At 38.5% G+C, this 23,610-nt stretch overlaps 1 protein-coding gene across 1 annotated transcript in view; it reads right to left on the reverse strand.

The window, feature by feature from the left end:
* Nucleotides 1–738: 738 nt before the first annotated feature.
* kcnh7b (potassium channel, voltage gated eag related subfamily H, member 7b) overlaps nucleotides 739–23,610 on the reverse strand; it is a 44,789-nt gene continuing 21,917 nt past the window's right edge. The window contains exons 6-15 of the mRNA XM_084954675.1: nucleotides 23,007–23,432; nucleotides 15,467–15,866; nucleotides 15,016–15,215; nucleotides 13,244–13,496; nucleotides 11,004–11,218; nucleotides 10,779–10,866; nucleotides 10,459–10,620; nucleotides 7,925–8,081; nucleotides 4,618–4,798; nucleotides 739–4,332 (exon numbers count right to left, since the gene is read on the reverse strand). Of these exons, the coding sequence (XP_084810801.1) occupies nucleotides 4,045–4,332; nucleotides 4,618–4,798; nucleotides 7,925–8,081; nucleotides 10,459–10,620; nucleotides 10,779–10,866; nucleotides 11,004–11,218; nucleotides 13,244–13,496; nucleotides 15,016–15,215; nucleotides 15,467–15,866; nucleotides 23,007–23,432 (2,370 nt within the window). The 3' untranslated portion in view covers nucleotides 739–4,044. The remainder of the gene's footprint in view (nucleotides 4,333–4,617; nucleotides 4,799–7,924; nucleotides 8,082–10,458; nucleotides 10,621–10,778; nucleotides 10,867–11,003; nucleotides 11,219–13,243; nucleotides 13,497–15,015; nucleotides 15,216–15,466; nucleotides 15,867–23,006; nucleotides 23,433–23,610) is intronic.

Below are 23,610 nucleotides of genomic sequence, written 5' to 3' on the forward strand. Positions count from 1 at the left end.
TCATAAAGAATAGCTTATTGGCAGCCACATATCAGATTCATGTCCTGTGTCAGATCTTTGCTTTTTTTCTTATTTACTTTCAAAAACTCACCCATCAAATGCTCATCGTTCATATGCTGTAGATAGTTTTTAGGCCTGGCTTCTTCTTTTATCCTCCACTTGTCAAGTTTCTTAAGATTTTTTTTAAGAAGACACCACACATCATGCAAAGATGTGTCAAGTTTTCAGCTTTTAGCTCTGTGCAAATCACTTTCTTGGTGCAAAAACACTACTTTATGCCAAATTGTCTTATATAACTGTGTGTTATTGTACTTGATTGATTCATAGGTCAGTGTTAAGTGACACACACACACACACACACATACACACACACACACCAAAAACAAAACAAAACACATTCCTGTGAAAATGGTCAGCTACAAGGACTGAACTGAAAATGAATGAAAAAGCAGTCAATGTCCAAACTACTGGTCAAGATTGTTTTTTTAAAAAGGAAAGTCATGGCTCCTAAGAGCAACAATATAAAGAAATCCATTATAAGTTTGGCAGATGCTCATTAAAAACAAACAACTGCAACAAAGTATTTGACATACTGTGAAATAATCACTCACCTTCCTCAAGGACACACAATCCTCCTGGAACACTTCATAATTCATAGTATATGTTCTACTTTCAGTTATGTACACAGCAACTGTAAACACATATATGGACTGAATAACAGAAAGCCAGCGACACAACTCCAACTGTGCGTTTTTATTTATTGCTCCCACAGTTTCAAAACTAACATATGCACTACTGTATGTTCTATAGAATACTCAATGTAATTTATTCAGTAAAAAACAAAAAAACATTTCTGGCAATGGGATGTATTTATTTCCTACAAATGTCTAACAACAACAACCTTCATTGCCAACAGAAAAAAAACTGTACAGGGACTATATAATTCATTATGTATGGTTATTTATACATAAAGATGCTGTCTTAGCATTTGGATTTGTCATATAGGCACAAGATACTCTCTGGGGTCTGTTTATGCACAAGTACTATGTGTCCTTGTGTCCCGCAGTGCCCCTTCCTCTTCTCCCCCCAACACCTCATCCCAGTAAAGTATGCTGACATCATTTTATATTGTAATGTGCTACTTTGGGCTGACAGGCAGTGCAAAACGGTAAGTATATAGAGACTCAAAAAAATGCATGCTTTGTAGATCCATATGAAAATAAATAAATAAATAACTACAAAACTAATAAGAATTCCCCATAGGCTGCAATAGTATATGTTATATTTCATAGGTAAGCTTTTCAAAACCCTTTAAATCTCAAACCATGATGCACTCATTTAAGTGGCCACTTTCACATTTTTCCCATACAACATAATGTTGACTTAAAAGGAACTCAGATTATTTCAGCTCGTGTGATCTCATATACTAAACCACGGTGTTAAAAAAACACATGGCATAGTTCCCCATTTAGCCAACCAAAACAGGAAAAACATGCTGGTGGCTGTAAGCAACAACTACAATCAAATGCCACATGGCCCATAAGTGTTTTTTTGTTCTCCAACAAAGACTGATGGAGCTTATCAGACACTTCGGATGCAGGTGGCTGGCAGATGTGCGCGAGCTGGTCGTTATGGACCATGTTTACATGTGTGACTATTAAACTGGCTTGGGTAACAAAAAGAAAGGGGGGCTGTATTATTTCACCGTCGACTTGAAAAAAGTTGAACAAAATACGCGCTGTAATATCTAGATATTAAGACCAAGACTGTTCCAACAATGTGTCACTTTTTTAATTCACAAACGTTTTTTAAATAACACATTCAAATTGCTGTTAATCTTAATATAATCAGGTATGCACGTCTTCATAGTCAGAGTTCCTTTAACACTTTTGAATAATTATATTGTAAGAGAAAAATGAGAAAGTAAGTTATAAGACACAAAACATTTGATATGATTTTTTTCTATTTCTTTTCTAAATGTAGAAATGTCTATATCATACTTCTCCAAACGGCGAAAAAAAAATCTCAAATCTGCATGTTATATTTTTCCAGATAAGTACGTATAGTGTATTCTGTTGGCTTAACATTGTACACCAGGTGCACATTAGTCATTGCAGTAATAAAGCACATTGTTTATAGAAGAAAACCATAGTCTTTTTTTTGATACTGTACAGTATATTGCAGTGCAATTGTCCATAACCCCTGAGTCACACTTCAGAGAAGACAGGCATACAACATACATCAGAAAACTCTTATTTGTAATAATGCTGTATTACACTAATGGCTACAGAAGACTTATATTTCTTTCATATACAGACTCATTACTCCTAAAGCCTGGAATGTTTTTATGTGCCCACACAGACTTTACACTCTAAACGGGCTCTAACATTAATGACCAGGCTCATCCGTGACTGTTGCATCATTTAAGATAATCTCCACTGTCCTCAGTGCCTCAGCGTCAGGTGCTAGGAACTGAATTCTGCAAATGGAGAAAGAAAAGCTGTGCCGTCATTTTTCTGTTGTGAAAAAGCCACCTCCTCACGTTTCCGGTGCTCACGTTTTGATAGCAGTGCAGGTACCTATGACTCGCTCGCATCTTTGTTTCCAAATCTCAGGTTGGACAGGTTAACTGCCTAAACAAACATGTCTGTATTCAGCTGCTGCCAGCCAGCCTTGGTAACAGTAATGGGTTGGCTCCTTTCAGCGTTCACAATATTTTAGTTGAGGCTTTCATGTGTTCTTGTCTGCTGCTCTGAAGTATAGCAAGCAAGAATGATCACTTGCATTGAACTTTGGCAGAGAGTAATACAGTTGCGGCTCTCTGTTGACACCCAGCGTCTGGAGAGATAACCTTTCCCTCTTCACACTACAGGCATGAAAGGATTGAAAAAAGGCTCGATGGGGTTGTTGGCAAATTCTTGTGTAAAGATTTTTAATTTGCTTGGCAGTGTGTGTTAGTCCTGGCTTTCTACAGCCTCCGCTCTCTGTGGATTCTGCACTTGAGTACTGGTAGTATATTAGTTAGCTTAAAACTAGCACCTTATCCACCAGATGACCCACTTTTGTCACTTTTAAATGACTCACACCTATTGCTCATAAGATGTTATGAAATGCTAGTACAGTAAGTAGTCGTGGTGCCACCATCACCTTCAACTTGTTTTTTGAGAGTATGTTTTTTCCACAAGTTCCTCTATTTTTTGTATCTTTCTTAATACTTTCCATGAATGTTCATCATCCACAGACCCCTCACTGAGGAACAGCTGGCTGCTGTTATGCACCGCACCTCCCGGTGTTTTTGGCAATTCTGCTGCAGAACCTGGTGAGTTATTGTATCCACTGTGGGGAGGTGGAGATGCCAATCTTTCCCTGGTTTTGCAGCTACCAGCAGGAGGAACCCTATTTGTCTGACTGGAGCCTGTCTACTGTGAGGTAGGTCAGTCGGCTCTTCTTGCTTACACTTGGAGCTAGTGTCACTATCCACACCTTCGATTTTACCCAAGCCACATAGCCCATGCTAGTGTGACCAACTGTGTGGGAACATAAAATGATGCAATAGTGTGTCTGCAAAAAACACAAAGTCCGTTAACTAGAAAAGCATTTGCAAAACACATTGGTTGTGTATTTCTATCACAACCTAGTGGAGACCAGCATTCTTGCAGAGTAAGAAGAATTTAACTAAAAATGCTGAAATGCTGTCCTCATGGGTTAAATAGGTGCATCAAGATTAAGTGGGCATCACCATGTAAGTTTAAAGAGCAAAAATGAATGAGGATGATGATGATTATGGATTCAATCCTGTTTTGACAGAACTACTGTTAAAATATGTAACTATTGTTACATATTATACTGGCAGCTGCAGGAATAGTTTCTTAATTCCGTGTCAACCACGTAAAACAGTGTTTTGTCTTCATGCACAATGTAAGAACATCTCATTTCTAATACCAAGCCACAGATGACTGTGCCAGCATGCTGATAAAAGAAACTGCTACTTAGTAATTACAGCATTACAACCTCAATATTAGAATACCGTGCTGCAGAAAAGATTTATGGCCTTGGAGACTCTTGGTCTGAGGCAGGTTTATGGAGTCCAGTGGCATTGAGGTTGGAGTCTGAAGGTGACATGGAAGAAGAGGAAGCAGGGTTTTCAGGTGGAAGAAGGATCAGTGCTGACTGTTGATGCCCTGTGGATGGTTGTTGATGCTGTTGTGCCTCTGTATGTCTCTGCACAAGAAATTCTTTAAGGCTGTCCTCAGTGGGTGCATTCACACTGGCCAAGCTCAACACAGAGTCTTTAGATTCCTGAATGGTGCTCCCTAGTTTTTGGTTGGGGGCCTAAAAAAACAGTTTTTGACAATAATAAGCTCTTAGTTGCCTGTGCTGGGGTAAATAATCTCATTATATATATACATTTAATATCCTGTTTCAGATGTGAAATTATATTTACCCTTAAAACACAACTGTATTTGTAGAAAAACAAACAAATCAACACATTTTTAGATGAGACATTTAGTTTAACAGTATGAAAAAGTGAAGGGAAAGGTCTCAATGTGTACATATGTGGAAAATAAATGCTCTATGTAAAATTATGTCTACCAACTAAAGTGATGGCATCCTTACTTGAGTTCCTGCAGAGCTAAAGAAATGGCTTGCATTCAGAGCAGCCGGCTGAACCTTCACTGCAGATCTGTGATAGTCTGGATTAGCAGTCACAGTGCTGTAGGCAGGCGGTCCCAGAGTTGGTTGCCTCTGCAGCAGCTGCAGGATGGCCTGCATATCAGATAACAGCTGAGATTCTAGCCTAAAAAAAAAAAGGAGTGATGAGCAAAAACAGACAGATATACTGTATAATATTAGCAAAAGATAAGTAAGAAAAGAAAGAGTATTTACATAACTCGGACAGTGTAAACCTAACTGTGCGTGACAATGGCTGAAAGCACACTCAGATGTGCTTCACTGAGCACTAGATGGAGCCGTTGCTCTGGACAAAATTAAGAGACGGCAACGGTGTGGAAACATTCTGTCAAAGCAATAGATGAAAGACATTGCCCCTGCTAGGAGCGATAATGAGCTTTGTGTGGGACATGTGAATTCTGCATTTACTGTGCAAATAACTATTATACTCATCTGGTAAATCTAATTAAGTCTAGATTTGATCAAAGTTCTATATTTAGGACTTAAGGCAAAAAACCCCAAACCCAACGTGTATTCCATCTAATGCACAAAGACACTGTCAGCCTTTTTGTTTTCCTCGTTTAATATGCTGTGGCTCATGAGACACTAAGTAAAAGCAGCCGCACGGTATTTTTCAGCGTACCAAACAATATTTTTCTTGGCTATTTACATAGATGTGTGAATGAGAAAAGCCACACCAACATTTTTTTCCTGCCACATATGCTTTCAGACTAGTCAAAGCCACAAAAACACCAAAATGACAGAGAAGTGCTGCTCATCCTGCAGCCAGCCAGCATTAAAAAAACAAGGTCAGGTATAGTGCAGTGGATAAAATGCCTTATTTGTGCTTAATAAAATGAGCTTGCCCAGTATTTCAGGCACCCTGATGCGATCTTTCGTTCTCTGTGATAATTCCAGCTAAAAATACCATCTGCTGTTCATTTGCGTGTCCGTTTCAGGTGGCTGCTGACTGCAGGTGTGATTCTGAAACTACTGCCAAAGATGTGTTTCTACATTCCAGGAATGACAAAAATAAAATCTATTCATTTTAGGGAAGGTAAAGTACAACGTAGCTGCTAGAAATCAATCTCACCATTTTGTTTCTATCATTATAAATTGTTTCAGGCACATTTTTTCTGAGCGCTGCTTTGCCATATAAAGACTTTTGTACCAGGTCATTCTCAAGTTTGATTTGCGCCGGTCCTACAATGTTGCATCCTGCTTCCATTAGATCCAACCTCCCACTCCAAGTCCGACAACGACTTCTGCCAGCTAGTTGCCGTCCTCCACCTACTCCTTCACATTTGGTGTAGCCTACTTTTAGCAGTGTGGGAGGTGACATCTTAAAAGAATAAAGCACTGCCTTATCATTTACTGAAATTAATAATAGCATTTATCTGAAAATGCAATGATAAATAAGAATAGTGACAAATATACCTATGCTGTCGCCACAGAACATACCAGAAAATGCTCTAGAGAAGTCCAGTTGCAAAAGATTACCCGAATATTTTTGTGCACAGTGAAAATCCATCATACATTCAATATCCGCTCAAATTAGACAATGTAATTGATAGATAAATCCATTCTTTCTGTTTTTAAGAACTACTATTAATGTTATATATGTAGACTTGAAGACAGTAGAAAAAATAACCACCAATTGAACAAACAGACAAAGACATAAACACATAATGCCTCTAGATAAGGCTGCTTCTCTCCCGAATCAGTTTTACAGAATGTTTTGAAAAAATGGAAAAGACTCCATTTAAAGCCACCATGAGTCACAAGTGAAAATTTGTGACTTTTATGGCACGCTCGGTTGCTGTAATGTCAGACGTTACATCAGCAGTAGCTATGGTTTACAAATGAGATTTAGATGTTGAATGGAGAAAGTGAGGGGAACAGAGAGGAGCCTTTACCCTGCACTTAAAACTGGAAAAAATATTCCACTCTGCTCCTTCTGAGTCATTTTAAGTGAAATGTTCACTCATATGACTCCATGCATTTTTAATGGGCAGACTGTTCAACTGCTGGGTAACAAAAATAACTAATCAGCAAATTACACAGCAGCAACTCAATGCATTTAGTCATGCAGACATGGTCAGGTTGACCGGCTGAAGTTCAAACTGAGCATCAGGGTGGGGAAGAAAGGTGGTTTAAGGGACTTTGAACATGGTATGGTTGTTGGTGACAGATGGGCTGCTGGTATTTCAGAATTTCTACTAATCTACTGACATTTTCTCACACAACCACCTCTTTACAGAGACTGGTATGAAAAAGAGAAAATATCCAGTGAGCAGCACTTCTCTAGATGGAAATGCCAGAGTTCAGAGGAGAATCGCCTGGCTGCTTTGAGCTGATAGGATGGCAACAGAGACTCAAATAACCACTCACTATAGCCAAGGTTTGCAAAAGAGTATCTCTGAATGAGCACCGTGTTGAACCTTGAAACAGATGAGTTACAAGAGCTGAAGACCAGACCATGTGCCATTCCTGTCAGATAAAGACAGGGAACTGAAGCCTCAATTCACATAGGTTCATCAAAATTTGACAACAGAAGATCAGAAAAATGTTGCTTGGTCTAACAAGTGTCGATTTCTGCAGCAACAACTGGATGATTGGGTCAGAATTTGGCATAAACATGAAAGCATTGATCCATCCTGTGTTGTATAAATGTTTCAGGTTGCTGGTGGTGTAATGGTGTGGGAGATATGTGGAGCAACTGAGTGCTATCATGTCAACATAGGCCAAAAAAGACAACTGCACATCTCACTTCAGTAAAGGAATGCCCCTGGATAAATGTAAAAAATGTAATCCTATTTTCTTCAGAACAAGTAGAGTTCCAACTTTAACTTCAAAGTTAACCTAAACTTTTCACGTTAAAATTAAAGGAGAGAAGTTTTAACATCATTTACTTAAGTAAATTTAGACAATAATCTAGAAATACTGTCCAAAACAGCAACTCTTTGCACCATCTGATAAAATGCTACACTGTTTCCAAACAGAGATGTGCTAAGCGCAACTAGTAAGTTTAAATGAGAAGAGAAATTTCTGCAATTTCATGTGGCACCACACGTGAGCTGTGTGGCTGAAATGGCAAACCAGTGGTAAAAGAAAAAGGGTTAGTCAAAAAAAAAGAAGAAAAAAAACAAGCACTGTTATTCACACTAGAAAAGTTCACATTTTCGGGTAATTCATAGTTTATGACAGCAAAGTGAAACTCAACCATCTGCATGCTGACTCGAAAAATATGTACCTGTTTAAATGGTCCTGAAGCTGACCTAAGCGTTGTTCCACCTCTCCATATGTGATTTCACTGGCAGAATTATCATCCTCTCTCAGGTCCTGGAACTGTGCTGACTCATCCAGGTAGTCTGTAGGCTTCTTACAGGCCCATTTATCACAGCACAGATCTGGAGGACCAAACCAACATGCATGATTTACATCCTCACTTGTAGGTCAGAGCAACGTCATCACTAAACATTACTAAAATAGAATATAATTAATCTCTACAGCAAAGCTGTGTGTAGATCCTTTGTTGTAATTTATCACACTGCTATACCAGGAGAATTATTATATCAGTGTTTTCCAGTTGCAAACTAACCCTGTTGTTATCTCTGTTTGGCACATGGTAGTATTTAACCTGCTGTCCAGTGATATGTGTGGAGCCTCTTTTGTTGTTTTAAACAGAGGGCTGGTTAATTCTGTGATTAAGTTATCTCACTGAACAGACTGTGCAGGTGGCTTTGCACTAATACAATGAGTTGCATAGATTCGTTTAGAGTTTGGGCTGAGGGTGCATTGACAGTCGTTCTCTCGGTCCGACTTTGTATCACGTAGAACCCCAGCTCCAAAACAGTTGGGATACTGGGTACATTTTAACTGGGTAAATTTATTTTCAATAAAACATAGAAAATCTGGTCATTTTAAATTTGATTATAGCACATATAAACAACAGCACATAGCCTATTGAATCATGCCATTATTTATTTTAAAAAAAAGAAGCCAAAATATAAAAATGGTGTGTGGAAAAACTAAGTATATCCCATGATTCAGCACTTTTACAGCAGCAGTAACGTAAAGTAATTTGAAGTAATTTGAAGTAATTGTTTTCTGTATGACCTTATCAGTCTCTCATATCATTGCGGGGGAATTTTGGCCCACTCTTCTTTACATCATTGCTTCAATTTGCTGAGCTTTGCAGGCATTTGTTTATACACAGCTCTCTTAAGGTCACATCACAGCATTTTATTCAGGCCGAGGTCTGAACTTTGACTGGGCCATTACTGCACCTTGATTATTTTCTTTTTCAGCCATTCTATTGCAGATTTGCTGCTGTGCTTGGGGTCATTGTCCTGTTACATGATTCAGTTTTGCCCAAACTTTAACTGTTGGACAGATGGGTCCACACTTGACTCTAGAATACTTTGGTATGCAGAGGAGTTTAAATGACTGCAAGACACTCAGGTCCTGTGGCTGCAAAATAAGCCCAAATCCTCACCTTCCCACCCTTGATTTGGCAGTTGGTAATACACTGTGTTTGGTTTTCACCAAATGTGGTGTTGTGCATTGTGATCTGGTTTAAATGATGGTTTGTTTACAAGTAACTCTACAAACTTAACCTTGCAATTTACAATTTCTCTGATTTACTAGTGTGTCCACTCCTGGAATACTGGCAACTGTCTTGAATGTTTACCACTTATGAATAATCTTTGTCACTGTAGAATGATGGACCTAAAATATTTTGGAAATGGCTTTATTACCCCTTTCAGACTAATAAACTGCAAAAATTGGTTCTGAGACCACTGCTGATGTCTTCCCTCCTCAGTATTTTGTTAATGCACACCTGAATGCTCCAGCTGAGCAGTTGCTGCTTTTGGTCCCAAAGTCACGGCTGAAACCGAGCGTTCTCTGTTGCAGCGCCAATGCTTTGGAATAACCTTCCTCTCCATATTAGACAGGCTACATCAGTGCCAGTTTTTAAGTCTTTATTAAAAACCTATTTTTATTCTCTGGCTTTTAACTCTGTGGGTAACTGATATTTTTTTTTATTTTTTATTTTTATTGCTATGTCTGGTTTTATTACTATGTGCATATTAGTATTGTACAGCACTTTGGTCTACCAGGTGTGTTTTTAAAGTGCTATATAAATAAATAAATAAATGATGATGATGATGAAATGAGCAAACTGTCAAAAGTTATTTTCTACAGAGATAACTTGCACGGGCTGATGATCAATAAATCATTGCCTTTGCCACCTGCACTTATAAAATTGTCTTCAAAAGAATATTAAATGTAGAATAATTTGTGGATGGAATCATATCAATAGTGATCTACAGCATTTGTCTGGATATTGGACTAGAAAAAAAAATTATTAAGAACAACTGCAAGACCCTGCAGCTCTTCATATGCATGTCTGGAAGGGAGAATAATGCAGTCTTAAATCTATGATTTTTGAGACAGATGACATCCTGTCTCTTAGAATCATAATCAGCTGAGCAGCATTTTGGCAGAAGGCAACCTAAATATTTAAATTCACAAGTTTTTGCTCAAAGCAACTCTAGAAGCCTGGGAACATCCCAACACTCTCCACACAACCAGTCACCCTCTTAGAGTTGCTAATGCAGCGTCAAGGACATTGTCCCTCAGTGTCTTCCCACCACTCACATTAGTGTTTGTCCTACAAATATTCATCACGATTTGCAACACTGCTTTGAAAGTTCTTGTCAAAAAAGCTACGATTTTATTCACCAAATATTTACAATTCATCTGTAAGACAAGATCTGTTACCTTCAAAAGGTGGTTTTCTGTCCAAGCTGTCTCTGACAATAACATCTGAGTCTAGGCCTGGAACTGTGAGTGAAGGGCGACCCAGAACTACTGAAGATCTCTTTAGGCACGAGTTAGACTCTCTCTCCCTTTGAACTTCTTTAACCATTTCTTTGCTTTCCCCTGTAGAATGGCAATCAGCAGGAGTCAGTGGAATAACACCATATCCCATAGAGGACAGACTTTGGATATCGGAGCACCAATCCATGAATAATAACAAAGAAAAAAATTTGCAGCCACAAAGCATGCTTGACAAGGTTCTCCTGTATGTTTCTACTGACCTTTAGATAGATCTGCTGTGAAAGAGATTCTTCTTTTCACATTTTTATTGTCCTCACCATCTGAATCACTTTCTTTAACACTACAGGGCTGCAAAATTAAAATACTTCAATCAGAAAATGTGTCAGTTACCAAGAATAAACAAAAAAACATAATTTAGGCAAATTACAATATGAATACTTGTTATCAAAACACCCATTAAACACATAGGTCCAAAAAGTTCTTACATTATCTGCCTTGGTGGAGTCATCTCTCAGGTTGAAAGTAAGCTCCAGGTTGTTGAAGAAGTGATCTGCAAACTCCGGGTACATGTCTAGCACCTCCAGCAAATCTTCTCGCTGAATGGTGCTCAGGTCACAGTAACTCAGAGCCCGCACATCAGCGTTAGACTTTCCAGGCTTGGCATAGAGATGGATCATTTCTCCAAATATGTCATTTTTACCTGGAGGTGACAAACACACAAACAACAGGTAATCTTGACAGTTTTAGTGGGAAGATGTAAAAATGCTGACTTGAGCTACAGTGAGTTCCAAAAGAAGGCATGACGCAGGCATAAATCTCTGCTGCGATTACAATAGGAATTTATTTATCACTCTGATTTCACTAAGGGGCGCAGACATGTTTGTTTTTGTGGATAATCAAAATCAGACAGCCTCTAATTTCTGTGTAGATGGTCTCCCAGGGCCTGCACATCAGTTGTCTTTCTATCTTTGATCCATTATTTATGTTGAGGAGTAACTACTAACACACAGCAGCTTTGATGCGATGGGTAAAGGAGGGCTTGATTGCAATTGACACACTTTACTTGTGCACTTCAAAGGCAATTTTTGCACTGATTTTGGCTATCACATAATTAAGCCAGTTCTTCAGTGAACTTGCAAAAAGTGAAAAACCAAAAAGATCTACGGTAAGCTTAGCTTTTAGTCTGGAGAATAAAAGAGCTTCCTTTGCAGAAATAAGGGCCCATTTTCCAAAGGACGAGAGGCCTGGTTTAAAGGGCATCATGAAAAATCCCTTTGTTGGTGTGGGGGGTTCACTAAATGCCAACAGTGTAAGCAGGGGTTCAGAAGAAAGAGATATGATATGCTGGCTGCCAGTGTGCCTTTCACAGCATGCACCGGACACCTTTCTGCCACAGAGGAAAGCCTCACACAGACTGGTGTGTCTCTCCCCCACACACAAACACAGAGCTCTCCCCACAACGATTGATTAGGATAAGAGATTAATTCCTCACCTGTAGAACAATGCTAATAGCCTTGCTGGAGTCATGATCATTACAAGAGAAAAATACTTTAGCACCATGGGCTGACCATTGCCATGTTAGAGGTTGGTATAGTTCCCCATGTGAGAACAAACTATGGTGATGGAGCATTATAATTATGCTTGAGTGGCTTTTCCACGATAATCACTAATAACACGTTTTGTGTGATGCAGCAACCTTTGCGAAGCTGAAACCTCATTCTTTCAGGTGCAGCTTTAGTGAGAAATAATCTCATGAATAATGAATAAAATCTAATCCAGGCCCGGTCTGGAGTGCATGAATGAAGTTTACCCATGAAGAAAAAGTAAATAGACATTTTTACAGTAATGGTATTTTAACATTGATGCATCAAGCTCAGTATCAATACATAAAGAATGAAAAATATAGCTTCAAATTTAGAGCTGCTAGTTGTTTTAGCCAAATCTGCTTTTTACTGACATTATTTTAATACTCTCTATTTTGCAGCTTTAACTCATTTCCCAGTGCTGTCAAAAAAGTGGCACCATTTTCACAGCGTTCTTTGAAACTGCCAGACAACCTTCCATGAGGCCACTTAATAGAAATGCCAGAGTGTCAAACCTGTCACACAAACACCCCAGAACTCTCACAGAAAACGAAATGTGAAAACCCACATGGAGGCACATTTTATTTTGAATTTTCTAATGCTAAATACGCCTAGGTCCAGAACATCTGTGCACATTGAATTCACATGTGGGTACTAGAATGTTTCTGGTACACTATGTGCTTCCTCTCTGACTATATAAACAAAAGGTAAATCTTAAAGATCTTTTTACAAAATCAACAATAAGCTCAAAACAGTATGAGACTAAATTAGACCTGCCTAAAGTTTTAGTTAGCTTGGTGCTGACATTTAACACACAGTCAGCTGAGAGATTTAAATACAACAGGGAGGTGACATTGACTATTACAGTTCATCACATTTCCAGGTGGAGGCAGAGGATTTTATGTGTAGCAGAGACTGACATTATATGCACAAAACTCCTGATAGACATTGGCAAAATGTCAAACAGCACAAAAGAGTTTACTCTGGGTATAAAAAATTTCCATACAGGACTTAAATTTAAAAGCTCTTAATCAACTGAGCACCTTCCACCCAGCATACTTATTGTAATTGAGACAAAATATCAAATAAACACTAGATGTTGGAACACATCAGTAAAATGATCAACAAGGGGTTGTATTTACCCAGGATAGCTACCACAATGTCATCTTTCAAGATCTCAATAGAACCACGCGACAGAAAATAGAGAGCAGTGAGCACATCACCGCCGTGGACCAGAGTGTCTCCGGGAGGCACATGAGCGGAATTGAAGCGCATGGCCAAGGCCCTCAAGCATCCTTTGGTGGCTCCTTGAAAAGCTTTGCAGGTGTCCAGAAGATTCCTGTTGAGGTGAAGGCAGATATCTGCTTGTAGGCACTCGGGAAACCCTTTTAACACCTGAGGTGCGGAGAAAAAGCAGTAAATAAAGTGCTCAAAAAATTTGTTTGATATCCTTACAGAGATGTGTTTCAAAGATAATTGTGACCACATCATCAGATCAGTTTGTCAAGCTTTGTTCTCTCAGACACAAAAGCACACTAGTTAGAAAAAAAGCACTTTCAACAGAACTTTGTATAGAGGTGGCCTCTAAACTTGTGAGTTTTTAAAGAAAACAAAGCAGCCATGCACTTGAGGTGGGCTGACAAATAGTAGTATTTTGCAAAGGATGGCACTAAAAGGATACTCTCCCCTGTTGATTTTAAGAATTAAATTAATAGCATAAACACAGGAGTGCGAGGAAACGTGAAGTACATGCAGGCTTGAATGGATGCTGCCATTACAGAGAAAGGAGAGCATAAGACATATGAAGATATTATGCATATTTTTCAAAAGAAATAGGCTGTCATGACATAATCTGAATAAACTACACGATAAGCTGAACCGGTAACAAAGCAGATCAGAATCAAAAGTGTGCTATGCGTTTGCATCTACACCTGTTAATCTAGTGTAGTTATGCACTGAATTCATACTCTGATATATAGAATGTACTGAGTGAGTCCATCAAATACTACACTTTACATAACTTACTAAAGCTGAGATACAACAGAAGCTGTGTTTTTAAAAAAATATTGTTGGTTTTTTCTTTATAGCTCTAAATCACTGAACAAGAATAATGTAAAGCAAACTTTAGACATTACAATAGTAGAGATGTGGTAAGTATTCAGAAAATTACCAGGAGCTAATTCATGGGAATGTAATGGTTCACAAAAAATGTAACATTTGCCTTTTTTTTTAAATAAAGGATTTATTTAACCATCATTTTCAAAAATGTACCTGGGAATAGACGTCTACTGGTAAACTTGTACTATTACTATCTCAAATGTGAAAAAAAATCTTTGTATGTCTCTAAGTTTAACGTCTTCATTTTATTATATTACTTCCTTCCTCATCATCACAGTATCTGTTGGATTTCCTCACACATGTCCAATTAGATCGGTCACTTTGGTATATACAGCACCAGTTGTCTACCTCCCATTTATCAGAATGTTTTTGTATTATTCTGTTAATCTTCCAAGGCATTCCCTTCTCGCCTGTCCCCAGTTAGATTTATTTGCTACAATGCCTGACCTTCAGTGTCTGACCTTAACTTTGATTAGCGACTATCATGTTGAACTTCAGTCTACCTCCTTCGTCCTGCATCTGGGTCTTCTAACCCACAGACTGTAGACAGCATAATGAGGTTCTTATTTTAAACAGTGATCAGACAGAAACCCATTTTAAAAATTTAAAGAAATTAAATATGTACCTCCTGCTCTTACCAATGAAGAGATGTTAATCCAATTGAAAAGCAGACAAGGGAGAGAAAAAAAGCTCTTTTAGTAGCATGTATTTATATTGTCATCAGTGCAATCACTTGTTTTGTTGGATATCCATATCCATTACAGGGACAGGTGGATGAGTGACTTCAGTTATTTACCGTATTCATATCAATGCCATTAGTGTAGGTCCATGAGTGCTGGAAGTACTCTTCCAGCCTTTGCCTCAGAGGGTTGGGAATTTGATGAAAACGGATGAATTCCTTGACCCGTAACATTTGAGCATGATAGCGGGCCGTACCCGAGTAGAGCCTCTGGATGATGGCAGAAACATTTCCAAAAATGCTGGCATACATCAGGGCTGAAAGAAAAAAAGCAATGAGTGAAGAGAGGGTACTGTTTTTACTACAGTCAGCATATTTACTGCTGTTACCCATGAAGACACAGGTAATTTGATAGAATGTCAACACATTCTGCTTAAAACATATACAATGTATTGTGAAGGACCTGGAAAAAAGATAGATTTTTGCTCAAAACCCATTCAAGTGATAACAAAAAGAATAAAATAATGGTAAATTGAAATACAACCTGAAAAGCATATAAAATACTCACAGCCAATCAGCATGACACATATGGAAAAGACCTTCTCTGAGTTGGTGTTGGGGGAAACATTTCCAAAGCCCACACTGGTCAGACTGCTGAATGTGAAGTAAAGTGCTGTGACATACTTGTCCTTGATAGAGGGACCAGAGTTAGGATCACTGTAGTTGTATCGCTTTCCAATTGACACGCCCAGATTGTCTAGCCAGCCAATCCTGTGTTCCAAGTAAGGCTTCTCCACATTGCCAATGGCATACCATATACAGGCTAACCAGTGGGCGATAAGGGCAAAGATGCACATGAGCAGCATTAGGACTGCAGCTCCGTATTCAGAGTAGCGATCCAGCTTCCTGGCTACACGCACCAATCGCAGAAGCCTTGCTGTCTTCAGCAGGCCAATGAGAGTGGTAGTCTAAAACAAATATACAGTAAGGAAGATTATTAGTAAGAGCAACAGTAGTTTGGATGCCAGATCAACGGTTTTAGATATTGCTTCATCATGCTAAAAGATCTGACATGTTATCTACTACTTATCTACTAAACTTGTCTGCACGTGTATTTCCTTTATATTATCAACAAGTCTAAAGCTGTGGCCAGTTTCACAGTCACTTCACAAACTAATGAGCTTCCTTAAAAGAAAAAAACTGGATAAGACACCCCAGAGCTCTTTGGTCAAAGGCAAATTAAGTGAGAAGTAAGGACACCAGCAGCCCACAGATAAATCTTCATTTGTTCAATCCTGAACACAGAGGCACACTCATTTAATGGGTCCCTGGGAGCTGTGTAGCTGCTATGTGTCAATAAGAAATGTGTTAACAACTGTAACTGCAATTCCTATTAAAAGGACCATTTGTTTACCTGACAATTACAGAAGAAAAAGTCCAACAAGAAACAATGACACTTCGTTCATAATCACTTCTTTATATCGTTTACCATTAGTTATCTAAAGGTAAATGAATAAAATTCCACATCATTCTTCTATAAATATTTCAGAATTTCTCTATCTTTTATCAAAATGTTGACAGTCATTGCAGCACAGGTTTACCATTGGTGTAATTTTGGAGGAAATGGGACCGCCACAGTAGTTTCTAACTGAGGGTTTAAACTTAAAAAGGGGTTCGATATCTCCCCATCACTGATTTATAATATTAACAAAAATTTATTTCAAAATATTTTCTCACAAAGCAGATGAAAAAGGTAATATCTTGCATTTCTGCAAACTTCAAATACAGCAGCTTCAGTTTCAATCTGGACACAAACACATTGCATGTGAATGTTATAGTAACCACTCATGGCAGTTTTGAGGCATTTTTGGTAGATTAAGAACACTGAATGAGGGTAAGCTACAATATCTAATTATTGTATATATACAATAACTTATTGTACGCGATACGCTATACACTATACACTATAGCCATATTGTATGTGGCCATATTTGTTTTTAAAGTTTCTTAGCCCCAGATGCACGTATTTCCTGTTAGCCAGAGATGGGCAGTTACTTTGTTACTATACTTAAGTAGAATTTTTATGTATCTATAATACATAGCTTTTAACGAAAATATATCTACTTTCTGCTACTTCTACTACTACTTTAGGCTTAAACCATTTGAGGGGAGTTATTTCTTGTCACAGCATGCCTTCAAACACCAAACTAATTTGAATCTAAATGGAGGGAACAATAACATATAAAACACAACCTTATTGGTGTATCCCCCACTTGTGCTTATCATACACAAAGAGTTGAAAGAGTCAAAAAACACATAATTTATGCATCGTTAATATCACTACACCTAGGCGTTAAAGTCAGCCAGAAGCATTTTAGGTGCAGATATCTGTAAGTTGAAGTTACTGTTCTTCAGGATCTATTGCTACACAGCAAGCACAAAGCCAATCACTTCTTTCTTTTTTTGTTTTACATGGCAGCTAATTTCAAAAGCCACATTTCTAGCAGTTAAACAAATATATCGTACACGATGTGTTGCTGAAATTAGGATTTTCATTTGTTTTTTAAAGGTTGCTTCATATACTAGTTTTAAATCAGGCAACACTGGCTACTTAAAATAGTCCATTTTAAAACAATGCAGTATGTTGGACCAATGCAAAGCAGCTATAGTGTTCATGGTTAACATCAAGTGTAGCAGACAAATTTAAGGTGATGACGCTGATCAGATTCACTCAATGAATTCTGTCTTTACACTAGATTTATGCTGTGTGGGGTGGGAAATCAGTCAGAGATAGAGCATGTAACCCCAGCTTAAATCTTGTCAAATTGAGTTGTCTAAATCCACAAAGAGCAGCAGCACAGGTCAGTTCATCACAGCCTGTTCACAAAATCTACTGAAGCTCACAACAACAATTATTGTGACTTATTTGTGATTCTTTTCCCCACACTGCTCCACTATAAGTGATCTTAGGGTTCCCATACCAGTTGAATTCCACTTTAACCCTTGAATATCCTCATTTTCCTGTGTGGACGCAAACTGCAATGAAGGCAACAACTGAAATAGAACTGAAATAAACCCTTCATTCCCTTGTATTGGTATTATTTTATCATAATATTAATATGACATGAGCTTCAGTTAGCTTTGCGTATAGCAGCTGGTAAAGGAGCAGCTATTTTTTTTAATTTAATACCTCTTTACTTTAGAGCCTCCACTTTTTTGCTGTTACTTGAGCAACAAAGTTGAATCACTACTTTGTGTACTTCTACGTAATGAATATGTCTACTTTTATCACCTCTGCTGTCAGCTATTTTATGATTGTTATTCTTGGCATGTACCAAAATGGTTTCTTGTGAAACACTTATGGGGCATTGGCTATGGGTTAACTAAATTTGTGTCTCTGTGGCCTGTATTTGTTGAATTCCCATCATCCTTTTCTAATCAACACTAGGACAGAACCATTAATTTGCCTTAAAGTATTGTAGCAATTGGTGATCATTTTCTCATTCCCTTCCGTATGTCTACACTCTCTTGTTCAATCTCTCCAGTTAAGTCAAGAATTTCTTGGCTGTGCTTTAATTAAAAGTCTGAATGTCAGTCAGATTTAGACAAGGTGTTTAAAGTCAGAAATAATATCACAGGGCCAGTTTTACACTCATAAATCTGAACAGAGATATATACAGAAAAGCCAACATACAAAAAGGGCAGCAAGAGAAAATCAGAGCACCACAGGTCCAGAAAGAAGGAAAAGAAGGCTCAGGGAGAAATTTGAACCTCATATTCAAGTATAATGTAAGGCTGAATGTAATGTTAATGTAAATGTATAGGCAGCTCCACAAAGATTTTTTTTGAAGCTTAAAGCACTTAGATTTTTTAAAATGATAGCCTGTGCTAATGGCTTGTCACACTGACTCAAAATTTATTGTCGAAAACATTGCAAATCTATGCTACAGTTTACTTTTTTATGTTTTATTTACTTACTTAAAACTCACTTTCCATTTACAAAGTCCCTTTCCCCCCTAAGTATGTTAGATCTTCATTAAATCTAAAGTCCTAAACTGATTTAAAATGTGAGGCTTATGTTTGCATATAATTGCAGTGTGATGGTAAATGAACATTAGTCTCCTTCTTAACTGCGCCTGTTTTACTGATAGATGTGATAGATGTCTTTCTGAAAGCGCTGTAACTAAGTTTAAGAATATAATCCACCCACTGTTATCATCTTCAATGCCCTGTACCAACACAGAGCAGAGCAGCTATCTGAACGCTACCCCAACAGAGGTCGATTGTCTTGTTAATAATTTCACCTCCTCACTACGTACGACTCTGGATACTGTAGCTCCAGTGAAAACTAAGGTCTCTAATCAGAAGTACCTGACTCCGTGGTATAATTCTCAAACACGTACCCTAAAGCAGATGACTCGTAATCTGGAGAGGAAATGGCGTGTCACAAATTTAGAGGATCATCATTTAGCCTGGAGAAATAGTTTGCTGCTTTATAAGAAAGCCCTCCGCAAAGCCAGAACATCTTACTATTCATCACTGATTGAAGAAAATAAGAACAACCCCAGGTTTCTCTTCAGCACTGTAGCCAGGCTGACAAACAGTCAGAGCTCTGTTGAGCCAACCATCCCTTTAACGTTAACTAGTAATGACTTCATGAACTTCTTCACAAATAAAATTTTTATCATTAGAGAAAAAATTACCAGTAATCATCCCACAGATGTAATATTATCTACAGCTACTCTTAGTACCATTGATGTTAAGTTAGACTCTTTTTCTCCAATTGATCTTTCTGAGTTAACTTCAATAATTACTTCCTCCAAACCATCAACGTGTCTTTTAGACCCCATTCCTACAAAACTGCTTAAAGAAGTCCTGCCATTAATTAATTCTTCGATCTTAAATATGATCAACCTATCTCTAATAATCGGCTATGTACCACAGGCCTTCAAGCTGGCTGTAGTTAAACCTTTACTCAAAAAGCCATCTCTAGACCCAGCAGTCTTAGCTAATTATAGGCCAATCTCCAACCTTCCTTTCATATCAAAAATCCTTGAAAGAGTAGTTGTCAAACAGCTAACAGATCATCTGCAGAGGAATGGTTTATTTGAAGAGTTTCAGTCAGGTTTTAGAGCTCATCACAGCACAGAAACAGCTTTAGTGAAGGTTACAAATGATCTTCTTATGGCCTCTGACAGTGGACTCATCTCTGTGCTTGTCCTGCTAGACCTCAGTGCAGCGTTCGATACTGTTGACCATAATATCCTATTAGAGCGATTAGAACATGCTGTAGGTATTACAGGTGCTGCACTGCAGTGGTTTGTATCATATCTATCTAATAGACTCCAATTTGTGCATGTAAATGGAGAGTCCTCTTCACACACTGAGGTTAATTATGGAGTTCCACAGGGTTCAGTGCTAGGACCAATTCTGTTTACATTATACATGCTTCCCTTAGGCAGCATCATTAGAAGACATAGCATACATTTTCACTGCTATGCAGATGACACCCAGCTCTATCTGTCCATGAAGCCAGATAACACACACCAATTAGTTAAACTGCAGGAATGTCTTAAAGACATAAAGACCTGGATGGCCGCTAACTTTCTGCTTCTTAATTCAGATAAAACTGAGGTTATTGTACTCGGCCCTGAAAATCTTAGAAATATGGTATCTAACCAGATTCTTACTCTGGATGGCATTACCTTGGCCTCCAGTAACGCTGTGAGGAACCTTGGAGTCATTTTTGACCAGGACATGTCCTTCAAAGCACATATTAAACAAATATGTAAGACTGCTTTCTTCCATTTGCGCAACATCTCTAAAATTAGAAATATCCTGTCTCAGAGTGACGCTGAAAAACTAGTTCATGCATTTATTACTTCCAGGCTGGACTACTGTAATTCATTATTATCAGGATGTCCAAAAAACTCACTGAAAAGCCTTCAGCTAATCCAAAATGCTGCAGCAAGAGTACTGACAGGGACTAGAAGGAGAGAGCATATTTCTCCTGTTTTGGCTTCCCTTCATTGGCTTCCTGTTAAATCCAGAATTGAATTCAAAATCCTGCTCCTCACATACAAGGTCTTAAATAATCAGGCCCCATCTTATCTTAATGACCTTGTAGTACCATATCACCCTATTAGAGCACTTCGCTCTCGCTCTGCAGGCCTACTTGTTGTTCCTAGAGTATTTAAAAGTAGAATGGGAGGCAGAGCCTTCAGTTTTCAGGCCCCTCTTCTGTGGAACCAGCTTCCAGTTTGGATTCGGGAGACAGAAACTATCTCTACTTTTAAGATTAGGCTTAAAACTTTCCTTTTTGCTAAAGCATATAGTTAGGGCTGGACCAGGTGACCCTGAATCCTCCCTTAGTTATGCTGCAATAGACGTAGGCTGCCGGGGGATTCCCATGATGCATTGAGTTTTTCCTTTCCAGTCACCTTTCTCACTCACTATGTATTAATAGACCTCTCTGCATTGAATCATATCTGTTATTAACCTCTGTCTCTCTTCCACAGCATGTCTTTTATCCTGTCTTCCTTCTCTCACCCCAACCGGTCGCAGCAGATGGCCGCCCCTCCCTGAGCCTGGTTCTGCCGGAGGTTTCTTCCTGTTAAAAGGGAGTTTTTCCTTCCCACTGTCGCCAAAGTGCTTGCTCATAGGGGGTCATATGATTGTTGGGTTTTTCTCTGTATCTATGAAGCGCCTTGAGGCGACTTTTGTTGTGATTTGGCGCTATATAAATAAAATTGAATTGAATTGAATTGATTCATCCAAAAAGAAAAAAACAGACAACTGAAACGTAATCAAAATGAACTGAATGAAATCACAGCATTAACTGTACCTTCACAGGTAGCTAGGTTTTATGGTTACACAGGGCTACACAGCCTCATCACTCTGTCATTCTGCTAATCTCTATCAGAAACAACATTTGCAGGTTCAAGTCAGGACAAAGCAACCAAATTCACAATGAAACTGCTGGACACTGGACAGTAGTTTATATAATAAACGTTCTCAAAACATTCAGTTTTTCATATTGCCCAGTTTTGCATGATAACTTTCTCAATATGTTCAATACTATGGTAAAACGAAGTTGTTTTTAAAGCAAACAGACACTGAAATCTATTTCACATATTTTTCCTACTCTAATCAAAAGGTTTACTTAAGCGATTGTAGGTTAAAACCGTCTTATTAAGCTGCTAAATTGAATGAGCCTTGTGAAAAACCATCTGCCACTGTCTCGGCTGGTTTTGTTTTCTGAATGAGAATGCTGCTGAGCGGGATTTTTCATGTTCAATCTGACATAAACATCAAGATGGAAAGCTATAAATAGAAGTCATGCAAGCACATGTCCTCACTGTATAACTCTATCTATCTATTTATAGAACAGGAGACAATTGGTTTTTCATTTTTGGCAAAAGTGGAAGTTAAGTAAACATAGTCACATACTCGTAGTGAGGATGTGCTTTAGTTTCAAATCATGGTCTCGTTTTGCCGGCTCTGTTTTGTTTGTCACTGTCTGGTGAGTGAAACAGATGTCCATGTTCTTTTTGATTTGTTGTCATTTACTGAACTGACTCAGCAGCAGCCGCATTGATGGAAAAGATTATTATGGTTTACTGTATAATCAGGAGCTTTCCCGGTGTAATGGAGTGTCTACAAAGCACGATAAAGCCCTGAAGTGGATCCAGAGCCTTAGGGGACATATCCTACCAACAAACAAGCCAGCAGTCCTGGCAGCCAGCCTACCAATGGACATCTCACATCTGCATGTAAGCTGTGCACACAGCCCTGTTGGCCTGCTCCTCACATAAATGCATCATTGATTGCCATTTGGTAAGCCATTAATCCGTGTAAATGGATTCTAGAATGAGGACCATTCAAAAAAAGGGAAAAAAAAGAAGAAAGAAAGAACGAAAGGAAAAAAACATGCAATTTAAAGTAATCTCTATGGAGCCAAAATATTCAGGCTTTAAGTAGTGGAACAGGGGCAAGTACAACAGTCCAAGCATCCCTGGGGTGATGTGCAGTAAAGCTCCCTGGGAGAAAAAAACAACTAGCTGAAAAAAACCCAAATACATGCACAAAATTAACAAAAGATTACATACCTCATCTGATCCTGAGCCAAATATTAGAAGATCAAAGGGAATTGCTGCCACCATGTCTATAAGGAACCATCCTTTAAAGTAATGGATTGCTATCTTGGCTGGGTGGCTGACCACTTCCTCATTTTGGTTTACATAAGTTGTCCTGAAGTTTATGAGGATGTCAATGATGAACATGATGTCCACAATTAAATCTACTACATTGAGAGGGTTGCAGGAGTATCCGCATTCTCGTCTCTTCTGCTCCTCTTGGTCATTGAGAAGAAAAGCAGCTGAGTACGGAGTGAGGATCGCCGTGTAGATGACCAGCAGCAGGATCAGCCAGTCCCAGACGGCTTTGAATGGGCTGTAGTGAAGGATCGTGAATTTGTCAATGCGAGGTGTTTGGAGTTTGTACTCTGGCAGCACATCTGCTCCGAGGGACAGGACCTGCAGGAATGGTGAGAGAGGGTCAGAAGAGCTACAAAAATCACTTGATTACATCGCTGTCAATTTTTATTTTGGGTCAACCTCTTAGAATAATTGATAATATTACAAGCTATAAGTTTTAAGCTTATGGTGCTTTTTTGGTATAAAACAATATATTTTGAATCTATAATTTGATTAA

The sequence above is a fragment of the Perissodus microlepis genome, chromosome 16 (assembly GCF_051167445.1).
Source record: "Perissodus microlepis isolate ML-2025 ecotype Zambia chromosome 16, ASM5116744v1, whole genome shotgun sequence".
NCBI classification, from domain to species: Eukaryota; Metazoa; Chordata; class Actinopteri; order Cichliformes; family Cichlidae; genus Perissodus; species Perissodus microlepis.